This window comes from Schistocerca gregaria, chromosome 8 (assembly GCF_023897955.1).
Source record: "Schistocerca gregaria isolate iqSchGreg1 chromosome 8, iqSchGreg1.2, whole genome shotgun sequence".
In the NCBI taxonomy this organism is placed as follows: Eukaryota; Metazoa; Arthropoda; class Insecta; order Orthoptera; family Acrididae; genus Schistocerca; species Schistocerca gregaria.
The window spans coordinates 115,240,011-115,255,982 of NC_064927.1; the positions used below are offsets into that span (position 1 = coordinate 115,240,011).

The following is a 15,972-nucleotide window of genomic DNA, read 5'->3' on the forward strand; positions in this document are numbered from 1 at the left end:
TGAAGGCATTACCTACAAACAAATCCAGGGTGTGGATATGGGCACTCATATGACACCATCCTATGCCAACCTATTTGTGGGCCATCTAGAGGAAACCTTCCTAAACACCCAGTGTCCTAAACACCTAGTTCACACTCATTGAAGACATCTTTGTGATCTGTGATCTGGATCAAGGGTGAGGACATCCTATCCACATTCCTGCAGAACCTCAACAACTTCTCCCCCTTTTGTTTCACCTGGTGCTACTCAACCCACTCACCTGGTGCTACTCAACCCACAAGCCACCTTATTAGATGTTGATTACATCAGTACCTCCATCCATATCAAACCTACTAACCATCAGAAATACCTACACTTCTACAGCTGCCACCCATTCCAAACCAAGAAATATCTTTCGTTCTGCCCAGCCAACCATGGCCGTTGCATCTACAGTGATGAGCGGTTCCTCTCGAAATATACCAAGGGTCTCATTTAAGCCTTCACAGATCATAATTATCCTCCCAGCATTGTACAAAAACAAATCTCCCATGCCTTATTTTACTTCCAAAGTCCCATATGAAATATTTCTCTATCTAAAAACTTGCTGAAATAAAAATGTACATTTTGAATATATAAGGGTGTGATGAAGAATAATGCCTCTGAATTTTTGATCATGTTCTCAACATCAGCTGAGATATTATATGTCATGCATATTACTAAGCCAACTTTGCAAGTTTGCAATCCTGTGCTGCTAGAGGCTCTGAATTATAGTGTGTAATGTGGCATTGTGTAATGTACCTATATCAGTGCATGAGAAACAGCATGCTGTAATTGAGTTTCTAACCACAGAAGAGTTCATTCACACACAGAGAACCCTCTCCTTCAGCATGACAATATCAGACCACATACAAACATTGCAACATCTACAACAGTCAGAAGTCTTTGGTTCACTGTCATCTGGTTCACTGTCATCTGTCATCCTCCATAGACTCCTGATTGGCCTCCTCTGATCTTCATGTTTTCAAAAAACATTAATGAACACCTTTGACAGTGATGAAGCATTGCAATCAGAAGTGAGATAGTAGCTCCATCAGGAAAGCTGAACATTCTACAGTGGCGGTATAAACAAACTAGTTTCTTGTTGGGGGAAATGTGTTCATTGCCAAGATGACTATGTTGAGAAATAAATATGCAGGCATGAAGAGTAAAGATGTAGAATGTTAATAAAGTGTTTTGTTTTAAAAAGCTTTAAGAGTTTTCACATAAAAGATTTGGGGACATTACTTTTCAGCACACCCTCATAGAAAAATTAGTGCTACAGGACAGGACATACTAGATTTTTGAAAGGCCTGCATTCTGAAATTTGAATAATTGTGCACCAACATTTTTGCTTACAGAAACTTTTCCTGAATAGTAGAATTTAGAAAAAAAATGATGTTCTTTATATGGTATTGAAACAGATCAGTCAAATGAGATAGGTCAATTCTAAGACAAGCTGTAATTAGTGGGCACAGATTTTTAAGTGCATGTGGAGTTCATGAGACTTCAAATTTAGATATTTCCTTAAAGAAAATGCTTGTGTGTTGCATGTAACATGTAAACTACTCTCAGAATAATAAGACATAAATTTACAGTTTGAAAAGAATTTAAAAATTTCCTGTATATGAGATATATGGTTCCAATAAGTAAAACCAAAAAGAAGAAAAACTTTTCATATTAAGACTGGTATCAGAGCAGATGGATTTATATCATCTTGCTTCTTGGTGGTATCAGATAAAGAACACTATAAAGAATGCTAGGTCTGTTTGTAAATGTCTCAGGCAGCATGAGCAGGGAACGTTTTAGGAAGTGAACCAAGAAGTTGTGCAGTATGTACCTGATAAATGCAATGGAGGTGTCAGCATTATTCAAGGAGTTACCAGACTGAATGTGTTTGAAATAAAGGGGATTTTTTGAATAGAAGGTTGGGTAAGAATTCAAAACTGATACTGGATGATGCACACAGATGAAAAAAGGAGCAGGGGTTACATTACAGTGAGAAACAGTTCTTGCTCAGTGACTTGCAACAGTCTTTGATGAAAAACTAATTAAATTCCAGAGCCTTGCACACGGTGTAAAACAGTTTACTGATCTGTATGAGAAAAGCCAATCAAAAGCCTGTTTGTTAGTCAAAGTGCAACATTTGTGGTGCAACTAATAGGTTGCTGCCGGCAGCATTAGTGGATAAAGATGTATTTTCCACGGTGTCTTGAACTGTTGCTGGTTTAGTGTTGGTATTTGAAGAGGGAGATGTGTTGGTGGCGTTGCTTTGCATTGTTGCATCTACAGGAGGAGTCACAGAGTGTGGTGAGGTAAGCTGGTGCAGTGATGGTGACTGTGAGTGTGCCATCTGCTGAAAAATGGGAGTCCTGCCATGTCAAGTACTGGTTGGACAGCAGTGGTGTGCATGAAAATGTGTGACAGAGCTTCCATCCGACCACCTGTCCATGTAGGCTGCAGTAATCACGAGGTCAGTAGTATTGCGTAACATGACGGATATATCATCAGGCAGAAAATGGTGGAGATTTACACACTCTCGGTAATTGATTAACAGGTGCATAGGAGACAGTGGGGTGGGAAGTGTCTGTTGTGGGAGCCCACGCTGGTTTAAGCTAGTTCACCAACACTGTTTTTTGTTTCCCAGCAGTTTCGATATAAGTGTTTGTATCATGTTTCAACATTTGATATGGTCCTTCAACGGTGGTTGTAGGGTGGGTTTTACGGCGTGTGTGCATAGCATGACATGAGAGTATGTGGCCAGATCTTTGTGAATAAAAATTCATTGTGTCATGTGGTGGGAGGGGGTGGCACATGGATGTTTTGTATATGTGTGTGCATGCATGTGACTAAGTCTGGCTAGTCCTGGACTGTGGGGACCATTTCATGCACTACAAATTCAGCAGGTAGAGTGAAGGGCTCACCATTTTGGTGAGCAATGTGTCAAAGTCATCTTTATGTGCCGTGTGAATGCCCAGGAGAACCCATAGGAGGGCTTCCATCCATGATTCTGAGTGGCACATGACAGCAGCTGTCATCATCTGATGCCACTGTTCCACAAGGGCATTGGATTAGGGGTGGTAAGCAGTTGTGTGGAACTGGCGGCATCTGCTTAGGTAGCGTAAGTCATTGAATAGTTTGGACTTGGAACTGCAGACCCTGGTACAACATTGAGGAGGCCGGCAGCCGAATCTGGCAATACGATTGTTGATGAATGTTTTTGCTAGTGTCTCTGCTGATGTGTGTTTCCTCCAGCCACTGCAACCATGTGATTTGGTGAGAGGCCCTACAATGTCAGTGTGGATGTGCTGGAAGCAACCCATTGGTATCGGGATTTTGACAAAGGTGTGGGGGGGGGGGGGGGGCTGCGTATGACAGGCAGTTTTTACCTGCTGGCACAGAATGCAGATTCTGGCCCATGTGGCACAATCCTTTTTAATGTTAGGCCAGACAAACTGTTCTGTGATGAGGTGTATGGTAGAGTATACTGCCAGATGTGCAAGTTTGTGGAGAAGGTCAAAAACTGACCTTCAATGTGGCTCTGGGGTGACTAGTCAGACTCATCCATTCAAAACATCACACCAAACTTGTTTGGTGATGATGGGTAGTGTGCTTATTGAAATTAAGAGTCCAGTGTCTGGTTTGTTAAACAAGCTGTGGACCTCGGCGTCTGTCGCTTGTACATCTGTGATCCTAACAAAGTCCAAGTGAGTGGATGTAGTGGCACTACAGGGAAAGGAGTTCACCACATTATTATCACCACTTTTACTGTATCACATGTTGGTACTTAACTGTGCTACAAAGTTGAGGTGGCTGAATCTCCTGGATGCATAATCCACTAATGTGTTATGGAATGCATCTGCCAATGGGTGATGGTGTATTTATATGGTAAGGTGTCTACCCTCATCATCATCATCTTGAAAGTGAGTGAACTGCTTCATATACAGCTTGTAGTTTGTAGTCAAATGTGGACCATTTTTTCTGGACTTTGGTAAGTTTGCATAAGAAAAACTGACAAGCTGAGTGATGACATTGGTCTAGTGCTGTAAAGGAGCTGCAGTTGGATGATTGCTAGCATCAGACATGATAACTAGATGTGCATTGGCTGAGGGTTGTGGCATACAAACTTTTATTTTGTCGAAAGCCACATTTGCGGTGTCCAATCGAGGTGTCATTTACCAGACGCATTCTTGCTAAGGAGTGCTTGGGTGACTGGAAGCGAAGTTCCAGTGTCGTGTGGCAATTAGTTCCTGTAGAAATCTATGACCCCCAAAAATATACGCTGCTCTTGGTAGTTGTTGGGAGATGGGAGGAAGCATATCTAGTGAGTTTTCTCATGAATAGGACGCATCCCAGGCACATCGACATGGCATCCAACAGAGGTCATATGGGGTTGCAGAAGTTAGTACTTGTCTTCGTTTATAATGACAGCATGAGAGGCAAGCTTATCAACAATGATATACAGGTGGTCATGATGGTCTTCCTTGTTTTGCAAACAGATTATGATGTCATCTAGATAGGTGCAACACAAAAGCAATTGAACTCTGCACTATCATTAAATCATTGCTATGTCTGTGTGTGCCAAATTTTTTAGTCCATACAGCATGTAGAGGAACTCAAAAAGACCAAATGGCATGATTATTGCAGTTTTTGGTATGTCTGCAGCTGCCATTATAATTTACAAGTAAGATGTTCTGCAATCAATTTTTGCCCCGGCCTAGATGTGTGAAAAATCATTCAAGTTTCAAATGGGATAGCTGTCAGTGCTTGTACAGGTGTTGAGGTAGTGGTAATCACCACATAGGTGTCAAGTACCATTCTTTTCGGGAACTAGTTTAATTGGGGAAGCCTAAGCACTGCTGATGGCCTGACTATGACAGCTAGTAAAAATTCGTCCACTGCAGCTTTAGCTGTTTTAAGTTTGATGGGAGGTAGAAGGTGGGAGAGGTGATGGACAGGGGGATCTGGTGTTTTTGCAATATGGTGGACAGTGCCATCCGACATGGCACAGATTGTATGCAGTCTAATGGGGGAGTGTGGAGCAAGTCCAGGATGTGGGGTATGAAATGATTCACTGTTGCTGTTGACGTCACACAACATCTACATCTACATTTATACTCCGCAAGCCACCCAACGGTGTGTGGCAGAATGCTCTTTATGTGCCACTGTCATTACCTCCCTTTTCTGTTCCAGTCGCGTATGGTTCACGGGAAGAACGACTGTCTGAAAGCCACCGTGCGTGCTCGAATCTCTCTAATTTTGCATTCGTGATCTCCTCGGGAGGTATAAGTAGGGGGAAGCAATATATTCAATACCTCATCCAGAAACACACTCTCTCGAAACCTGGAGAGCAAGCTACACCATGATGCAGAGCGCCTCTCTTGCACAGTCTGCCACTTGAGTTTGCTAAACATCTTTGTAACGCTATCATGGTTACCAAATAACCCTGTGATGAAACACGCCGCTCTTCTTTGGATCATCTCTATCTCCTCCGTCAACCTGATCTGGTACGGATCCCACACTGATGAGCAATACTCAAGTATAGGTCGAACGAGTATTTTGTAAGCCACCTCCTTTGTTGATGGACTACATTTTCTAAGGACTCTCCCAATGAATCTCAACCTGGTACCCGCCTTACCAACAATTAATTTTATATGATCATTCCACTTCAAATTGTTCCGCACGCATACTCTAGATATTTTACAGAAGTAACTGCTACCAGTGTTTGTTCCGCTATCATATAATCATACAATAAAGGATCCTTCTTTCTATGTATTCGCAATACATTACATTTGTCTATGTTAAGGGTCAGTTGCCAATCCCTACACCAAGTGCCTATCCGCTGCAGATCTTCCTGCATTTCATTACAATTTTCTAATGCTGCAACTTCTCTGTATACTACATCATCATCCGCGAAAAGCCGCATGGAACTTCCGACACTATCTACTTGGTCATTTATATATATATTGTGAAAAGCAATGGTCCCATAACACTCCCCTGTGGCACGCCAGAGGTTACTTTAATGTCTGTAGACGTCTCTCCATTGATAACAACATGCTGTGTTCTGTTTGCTAAAAACTCTTCAATCCAGCCACACAGCTGGTCTGATATTCCGTAGGCTCTTACTTTGTTTATCAGGTGACAGTGCAGAACTGTATCGAACGCCTTCCAGAAGTCGAGGAAAATAGCATCTACCTGGGAGCCTGTATCTAATAATTTCTGGGTCTCATGAACAAATAAAGTGAGTTGGGTCTCACACAATCGCTGTTTCCGGAATCCATGTTGATTCTTACAGAGTAGATTCTGGGTTTCCAAAAACGACATGATACTCGAGCAAAAAACATGTTCTAAAATTCTACAACAGATCGACGTCAGAGATATAGGTCTATAGTTTTGTGCATCTGCTCGACGACCCATCTTGAAAACTGGGATTAGCTGTGCTCTTTTCCAATCATTTGGAAACTTCCGTTCCTCTAGAGACCTGTGGTACACGGCTGTTAGAAGGGGGCAAGTTCTTTCGCGTACTCTGTGTAGAATCGAATTGGTATCCCATCAGGTCCAGTGGACTTTCCTCTGTTGAGTGATTCCAGTTACTTTTCTATTCCTTGGAGACTTATTTCGATGTCAGCCATTTTTTCGTTTGTGCAAGGATTTAGAGAAGAAACTGCAGTGCGGTTTTCCTCTGTGAAACAGCTTTGGAAAAAGGTGTTTAGTATTTCAGCTTTACACGTGTCATCCTCTGTTTCAATGCTATCATCATCCTGGAGTGTCTGGATATGTTGTTTCGAGCCACATACTGATTTAACGTAAGACCAGAACTTCCTAGGATTTTCTGTCAAGTCGGTACATAGAATTTTACTTTCTAATTCACTGAACGTTTCACGTATAGCCCCCCTTACACGAGCTTTGACATGGTTTAGCATTTGTTTGACTCAGACGTTTTGACTGCGTTTACACTTGCTGTGAAGCTCTCTTTTCTCTCACAGTAGTTTCCTAGGTTTTTGTTTTTTTTCTTTCCATGGTGCGTTTTTCCCGTCCCTCGCAGTTTTACTCAGCACGTGCCTGTCTAAAACGCATTTTACGATTGCCTTGAACTTTTTCCATATGAACACTCAACATTGTCAGTGTCGGAACAGAAATTTTCGTTTTGATCTGTTAGGTAGTCTGAAATCTGCCTTCTATTACTCTTGCTAAACAGATAAACCTTCCTCCCTTTTTTTATATTCCTTTTTGCTTCCATATTCAGGGATGCTGCAATGGCCTTATGATCACTAATTCCCTGTTCTGCGCTTACAGAGTCGAAAAGTTCGGGCCTGTTTGTTATCAGTGGATCCAAGATGTTATCTCCATGAGTCGGTTCTCTGTTTAATTTCTCGAGGTAATTTGCGGATAGTGCACTCAGTATAATGTCACTCGATGCTCTGTCCCTACCACCTGTCCTAAACATATGAGTGTCCCAGTCTATATCTGGTAAATTGAAATCTCCACCTAAGACTATAACATACTGAGAAAATTTATGTGAAATATATGCCAGATTTTCTCTCAGTTGTTCTGCCACTAATGCTGCTGAGTCGGGAGGTCGGTAAAAGGAGCCAATTATTAGCCTAGATCGGCTGTTGAGTGTAACCTCCACCCATAATATTTCACAGGAACTATCCACTTCTACTTCACTACAGGATAAACTACTACTAACAGCGACAAACACGCCACCACCAGTTGCATGCAATCTATCCTTTCTAAACACCGTGTGTGCCTTTGTAAAAATTTTGGCTGAATTTATCTCTGGCTTCAACCAGCTTTCTGTACCTATAATGATTGCAGCTTCGGTGCTTTCTATCAGCGCTTGAAGTTCCGGTACTTTACCAATGCAGCTTCCACAGTTTACAATTACAATACCGATTGCTGCTTGGTCCCCACATGTCCTGACTTTGCCCCACACCCTTTGAGGTTGTTGCCCTTTCTGTACTTGCCCGAGGCCATCTAATGTAAAAAACCACCCAGTCCATGCCACACAACCCCTGCTACCCATGTAGGTGCTTGCTGCATGTAGTGGACTCCTGACCTATCCAGCGGAACCTGAAACCCCACCACCCTATGGCGCAAGTCGAGGAATCTGCAGCCCACACGGTCACAGAACCGTCTCAGTCTCTGATTCAGACCCTCCACTCGGCTCTGTACCAAAGGTCCACAGTCAGTCCTGTCAACGATGCTGCAGATGGTGAGCTCTGCTTTCATCCTGCTAGCTAGACTGGCAGTCTCCACCAAATCAGATAGCCGCCGGAAGCCAGAGAGAATTTCCTCCGATCCATAGCGACACACATCATTGGTGCCGACATGAGCGACCACCTGCAGATGGGTGTACCCTGTTCCCTTCATGGCATCCGGAAGGGCCCTTTCCATATCTGGAATGACTCCCCCCGGTATGCACACGGAGTGCACATTGGTTTTCTTCCCCTCTCTTGCTGCCATATCCCTAAGGGGCCCCATTACGCGCCTGACGTTGGAGCCCCCAACTACCAGTAAGCCCACCCTGTGAGACTGCCCGGATCTTGCAGACTGAGGGGCAACCTGTGGAACAGCACAAGCAGCCATCTCCGGCCGAAGATCAGTATCAGCCGGAGACAGAGCCTGAAACCGGTTCGTCAGACAAACTGGAGAGGCCTTCCGTTCAGCCCTCTGGAATATCTTTCGCCCCCTGCCACAACTCAAGATGACCTCCCACTCTACCACAGGTGAGGGATCAGCCACAATGTAGGCAGTATCCCGGGCAGCCACCTTCGTAGTCAGATCGGGGGATGCGTGGGACGAGCTGGCTGTCCCCGACAGACCCCCATCTGGACCCCCACAGTGATGCCCATTGGCAACAGCCTCAAGCTGTGTGAGTGAAGCCAACACTGCCTGAAGCTGGGAGAGAAGGGATGCCAACTCAGCCTGCATCCGAACACAGCAGTTGCAGTCCCCATCCATGCTAAAAACTGTTGTGCAAAGAACGTCTGAATTAATCTACGGAGAGCACAAACAAATCGACACTAAATTTATACGGTTATTAAAATATGAGATTGCCTAGTAAATGCAGTAATGCTGCTACTTGCGCACTGCTGACACACTGCTTGGCGGCGGAAGGAGACTACGAGATTTTACACTATTCTGGTTCTAAAACGCAATGCTACAACTCTCAAATACTATAATACGCCCGAAATTTATGAATTAAACAATGCAAGTACCAAAAACACGCAAAGAAATTAAGAATTAAACTATGTAACAAATGAGTGAGCTAGGTGTATACGACTTTCTGCTGGCAGCTGCTTATCCAACGGCGGCAGGGAGCACATGGTCTCAGGAGTGTTCTCACATGGAGGTTGTGATCATTCACTAACCTGAGAAGTGGCACCGCGATAGTGATTGGTGTTTGAGGTGATGAAGGTCATCAAGATGCTGTTGAGCTGCATGTAGTGATGCGGTGGCATCCACAATTTGTCTCTGTAACTGTTCGTTGTTCAAGCATGTGACCTCGTTGTCATAATATGAGTACTCAGCTGCCTTTAACTGTAGCTGGTTTGTAGCTTCAGATCATGTGGTATGTCAAGCAGTGGCAGTGTGATCAGAGGCAATGCAGTCCCAGCAGGTAGTGTATCTCTGACAACATCATGGATCAGCTGCTGGCCATCCCGTCGTAATAGGAGGACATGATTTAAATCTGACAGTAGTTGGTAGTGCTGGAGGAAACTGGCTCAGGACTGGTTGAACTGTCTCTGCTACTAGGGATGTTCAAGGTATTTACATATCCGTGCAGAGATCAGGCGTGATGTGTGCAGTTCCAGCAACTGTGATTACAGTGTCATTGGACACGTGCAGTTGCAGCCGGAACAGCAACAGTGCAGAAAGTGTGAGAGCAGGTGGTAGAGTGCTCATATTGACCCTGGTATCAATGAGAAAATACATGTGCAGACGCCTGTCATGGATGTATAGTCTGCCCATTGAAACATTGTGTCACTACTATTTTGTTGTGGTGTACAGAGGTGTCTTGTTAATGAAGAACGGCCTGGTGCACCTAAGTCACACCACTGTTCTAGTTTGGGTAGGCACAGGGTTGTCTGCAGCACAGTGCGACCTGCCCAAATCTGGTGTGAAACCAGCAGTAGCATTGCTGTGTGTTGGGCATGGAAGCAGATGATGCACTTGATTGGTGCACTCGATTTAGTCAGTGACCAGCTGGTGGGGAGGAGGCAACAACATTGTCTGTCACAGTAGGCAACTGTTGCCCACCGGAACCATGGAAGGTGCTCAAGGTGGTAGAGGCAGGGGCTAAAACCCAGTTCTGGTCAGTCCAGACATTGTTGGGTAGTCTGCAGATGAACTGAATGTCGGGCCAGCTTGGCCCGGCTTGTGCAAAACCAGTTTCAGTGCAGGCGTACTGATCATTGAGTGCAGTGTAGTGCTGTTGAGTGTTAATTAGAATGTGGTTTTGTGACAGTGCCTGAATTCTTTCAATGAATCAAAGTTTAAACTCCAGTGGTGCCTCCTCAAGCCCTAGCATCACTGTCTGGATGTTTTCTGGCAGTTTCAGGAACCAAAGTGTCCTTAGTGCACAGTCAGGCAGAAGCGTTGCGTCAAGTAGCAGGCGGTGACAGAACAAAGATGGCATGGCTGAAGGCAAACCACATTGCTGGAGAATCCGCACAGAACAATGGTAGTTTCAGATGGTAGTGGCCAATGTGATGGCCATCAGTGATTTAATTGAAGGGCGCCATCGTGAGGCAGGTGTGGCATGGCCAGGAGGTGTGGGAGGTGCGAGAGCATCAGTGCACGAGATATACAGGAAATGCAGCTTGATATAGGGTGGCAAGTGATGAGGTGAGTCATGTTGTGGTGTGGGTGGCATCAGTAACACATGGTGACTTGCCTAGAACTTGGTGGCTGTTTGAAGAACAGCTGTGGGTGAGTGTGAAGTTCTGGGGCTGATGGGAGTAGGTATGGCTTTTCCAATGTCGGATGCCTGAGGTGATGGGAAATGTATATAAGAATGTGCATGAGGTCCTGGCACCATAAAGAAGGAAGGCATGGTCCATTTGTTACCCAGTGGCACAGTCAATGTCTCATGGAATTAGTATGGATGTGCAGTCATTCATGACACAACTGACATGGGTGTGACTTCACTTGAACCAAGAGGCAGCAGTATCTGACTTTACCAAAATGAGGTTGTGAAAAACTCATTCTCGGAGTCCATAGTTGGTTTTGGTGCTGAGTGCAGGTAATAAAACAGTGCTGGACCACAAACGAGTTAGTTATTACGCCCAGTGCGGCTGGTGCAGCTGGGGTGTGAGTGATGTCATGGTCTGTCTCGCAGAACTCACATTTAGTCACAAAGGTCGGAACTGGATTTGTAAAATTAGAATGCAGAGGCTCTGAAAGGAGATGTAAACCTTGATTGTGGTGTCCATTGGCTGCTGAATGACAAAACAGAACAATGGAGTGGTATGGCATTGGCCATTGTTGGTCAACCATAATGGCTCTGTGGAGGCATCCGAATGGTTCAGGAAATTAATGTGAATATCATAATGCTCCTAATCACCAGCATTGGAACACGCAAGATTTTGTTCCTGTGCGAAAGTTGAAGGCACTTAGCTTAATGTTCGTTGTGGAGGTGGGCAGCCATTGTTTAATGTGATTCTCTGCTACACTTTTGTCTGAAGTACAAGGAACTGATTCACTTGGTGTCAAATCTGGAATGTTTATTTTGAAGTCACTCAGTAAATTCGACATTTGTTGTGGCACAGTTCTCTGCTTGGCATCAGTGGCAATGCAAGGTTGGTCCGAAGATATGGCAAACAATAAAGGCATTGCTGCTATGTTGCTTGGCACTATAGTATTTTTCAAACCTTAGCAATTTTGCACGTGAAAGTTTTGTGGAATTGATGTAATTCCTAACTTGTAACTTTAATATTACTTTGTTTGCAGACTTCATTTGGTAAAATTGCTGTAAACATTTGTTATGGACGTCATCACCCATTGAACTGGCTTATGTTTGGAATTAATGGAGCTGAAATTGTTTTCAACCCTTCAGCTACAGTAGGTGCACTGAGGTGAGATAATTTAAAAATATCTAAGTGATAATAAGGTTTAAATATATTAAAAACAAAGATTCCAAGACTTACCAAGCGGGAAAGCGCCGGCAGACAGGCACATTAACAAAACACACACACACACACACACACACACACACACACACACACACACACACACAGAATTACTAGCTTTCGCAATCGATGGTTGCTTCTTCAGGAAGGAGAGGGAAAGACGAAAGGATGTGGGTTTTAAGGGAGAGGGTAAGGAGTCATTCCAATCCCGGGAGCGGAAAGACTTCCCTTAGGGGAAAAAAAGGACAGGTGTACACTCGCACACACATACACACACATATCCATCCGCACATACATGCTGTGTATGTGCGGATGGATATGTGTGTGTATGTGTGTGCGAGTGTACACCTGTCCTTTTTTTCCCCTAAGGGAAGTCTTTCTGCTCCCGGGATTGGAATGACTCCTTACCCTCTCCCTTAAAACCCACATCCTTTCGTCTTTCCCTCTCCTTCCTGAAGAAGCAACCATCGGTTGCGAAAGCTAGTAATTCTGTGTGTGTGTGTGTGTGTGTCCTTAAAACCCACATCCTTTCGTCTTTCCCTCTCCTTCCTGAAGAAGCAACCATCGGTTGCGAAAGCTAGTAATTCTGTGTGTGTGTGTGTGTGTGTGTGTGTGTTTTGTTAATGTGCCTGTCTGCCGGCGCTTTCCCGCTTGGTAAGTCTTGGAATCTTTGTTTTTAATATATTTTTCCCATGTGGAAGTTTCTTTCTATTTTATTTGATAATAAGGTTTGTAATTTTGTTCTTTTATTAGTAGTTATTATTATTATTATTATTATTATTATTTCCTTTCTCAGACGTTATGTCTGGTTAAAAATGGAAAGTGATGCAGACCTTGATCAAGCGTGACTTCCTTTTAACTATACGCAATATGTTACATTGCATTTAGGAACTTTAGGGTAATTGAACATGTATCAATAATTACAGAGTTCTATAGTTGTATATATAAGTTTGGATGTAGCTGTATTGCGTTGATGTACTGGTGGATACTGTGTGGTATGACTCCCATAGTTGATAGTATAATTGGTATAATGTCAACTTTATCCTGATGCCACATGGCCTTGACTTCCTCATCCAGTTGGATGTATTTTTCAATTTTTTCTCCTGTTTTCTTCTGTATATTTGTTGTATTGGGTATGGATATTTCGATTAGTTGTGTTAATTTCTTATTTTTATTGGTGAGTATGATGCCAGGTTTGCTATGTGGTGTTGTTTTATCTGTTATAATGGTTCTGTTCCAGTATAATTTGTATTCATTATTCTCCAGTAAATTTTGTGGTGCATACTCATATGTGGGAACGTGTTGTTTTATTAGTTTATGTTGTATGGCAAGTTGTTGATGTATTATTTTTGCTACATTGTCATTTTCTAGTGTATTCTGTATTTGCTAGTATTGTACATCTGCTTGTGATGTGATCTACTGTTTCTATTTGTTGTTTGCAAAGTCTGCATTTATCTGTTTTGGTATTGGGATCTTTAATAATATGCTTGCTGTAATATCTGGTGTTTATTGTTTGATCCTGTATTGTAATCATGAATCCTTCCATGTCACTGTATATATTGCCTTTTCTTAGCCATGTGTTGGATGCATCTTGATCGATGTGTGGCTGTGTTAGATGATACGGGTGCTTGCCATGTAGTGTTTTCTTTATCCAATTTACTTTCTTCGTATCTGTTGATGTTATGTGATCTAAAGGGTTGTAAAAGCAGTTATGAAATTGCAGTGGTGTAGCCGATGTATTTATATGAGTGATTGCTTTGTGTATTTTGCTAGTTTCTGCTCGTTCTATAAAGAATTTTTTTAAATTGTCTACCTGTCCATAATGTAGATTTTTTATGTCGATAAATCCCCTTCCTCCTTCCTTTCTGCTTAATGTGAATCTTTCTGTTGCTGAATGTATGTGATGTATTCTATATTTGTGGCATTGTGATCGTGTAAGCGTATTGAGTGCTGCTAGTTCTCTGTTACTCCATTTCAGTGCTCCAAATGAGTAGGTCAATAGTAGTATAGCATAAGTATTTATAGCTTTTGTTTGTTTCTTGCTGTCAATTCTGTTTTCAGTATTTTTGTTAGTCTTTGACTGTATTTTTCTTTTAGTTCTTCTTTAATATTTGTATTATCTATTCCTATTTTTTGTCTGTATCCTAGATATTTATAGGCATCTGTTTTTTCCATCGCTTCTATGCAGTTGCTGTGGTTATCCAATATATAATCTTCCTGTTTAGTGTGTTTTCCCTTGACTATGCTATTTTTCTTACATTTGTCTGTTCCAAAACCATATTTATATCATTGCTGAATACTTCTGTTATCTTTATTAATTGGTTGAGTTGTTGATTTGTTGCTGCCAGTAGTTTTAGATCATCAATGTATAGCAAATGTATGATCTTGTGTTGGTATGTTCCAGTAATACTGCATCCATAATTTGTAAGCATGTTGGATAGTGGGTTCAGAGCAAGGCAGAACCAGAATGGGCTTAATGAGTCTCCTTGGTATATTCCATGCTTAAATCTTTTCCAGGGGCTTTCCAATTGTGAGTAGAATTAATTGCTTGGGTGACTTCATGTTGCAAAATTATCACTTTAGGCATTTGTGGTATCATCTTGTATGTGTCTGTTTCTGCTTGTATCCACCATGCATGCCTGTTATGCTGTACCGGGTTTGACCATATGTTGCTCCAGAAGTGTTCCATGTCTCTTATGTTTGGTGGATTTTAATGTGTGTGTTATCTATTGTCTGGTAAAATTTCTTTTGGTTTGTGTTGAATGTTTGGTTTTGTTTCCTTCTATTTTCACTTTTTTTGTATCTTCTAAGTTGTTTGGCCAATGCTGTAATTTCTGCTTCGTTTCATCTAATTGCTCTATCGCTTCTTGTTGTGAGATTTTACCTAACCTTTTTCATTTTTTGTCTGATATTTCGTTTCTTATAAGTTGTGTTAGCTGTCCGATGTCTTTTCTCAGTTTTTCTATTCTGATCTGTAGCCTGTGTATAATAAATCATACAATCTCCATTGATCTTTATTTTACAATTTCCATTACCAACTTTGGCCCATATAAAAAGGTACTCATCAGCATTTAATTTCTTCTTCTTTCTTGTACTCAAAACAAAAGACATGCTTGGAACTAGAGTACCATAAGGCTGTTTAGCCAACAGTCCTGTAGTCTCAGAAATACTCCATGTCTTCCAAGTCAGAATGTTAGCATCAGGAAAAGCTTCAAGGCCCCATAATCTGCTTGATTGCCCCATACAACAGCAAGTGTGAGCCAAGTGCTACCTCCAAACACTGCTTGTACATCACAGGTAAAGTTGAGATGGAGTCCACGAAAAACATTTGGACCTCCAATCAACTGCTGTTTATTAAATTGACCAGCAAGGTCAATATCAATTGCTTTCAAACTGCGATAGACAAGTACACTATGCTGCCAGTGACGACGCCATGCACCAGACCACCAGACCGCTCGTGATTTTTTTTTTTTTTTTTTTTTTTTTTTTTTTTTTTTTTTTTTTTTTTTTATCGTGCTCTTTGTTGCTCGCTAGGCGGGTGACCTTGAACGGGACTTAGCCGCTGTCGAGGCTGCCGCGGCAACATGGGCCCTAGTATTACTAGGCCCGTGTTGGTCGAAAATTCAGTTTCTGGTTGCGGAATCGTACTGATAAGGTCGCTCGCTTGGTGCGCGGCGACCGGAAGTTGTTCGATAAGGCGTTCTGGCTTACACTGCGCCGCAGTGGTTTTGTGGGTTTCTTCTGTGTGTTGGTTGGTTCTGATCTCTGCCTAGTGTGTATATTTAGTGTAGTGAGTGCTCCTATATAAACCAGTATTTGT

General features: G+C 42.5%; 1 protein-coding gene across 2 annotated transcripts in view; it reads left to right on the top strand.

Moving 5' to 3' along the window:
• LOC126285300 (beta-ureidopropionase) overlaps positions 1-15,972 on the top strand; it is a 158,672-nt gene that overhangs the window by 102,719 nt on the left and 39,981 nt on the right. For both annotated transcript variants that reach the window (XM_049984591.1, XM_049984592.1), the window contains exon 6: positions 11,974-12,098. In XM_049984591.1, the coding sequence (XP_049840548.1) occupies positions 11,974-12,098 (125 nt within the window). The remainder of the gene's footprint in view (positions 1-11,973; positions 12,099-15,972) is intronic.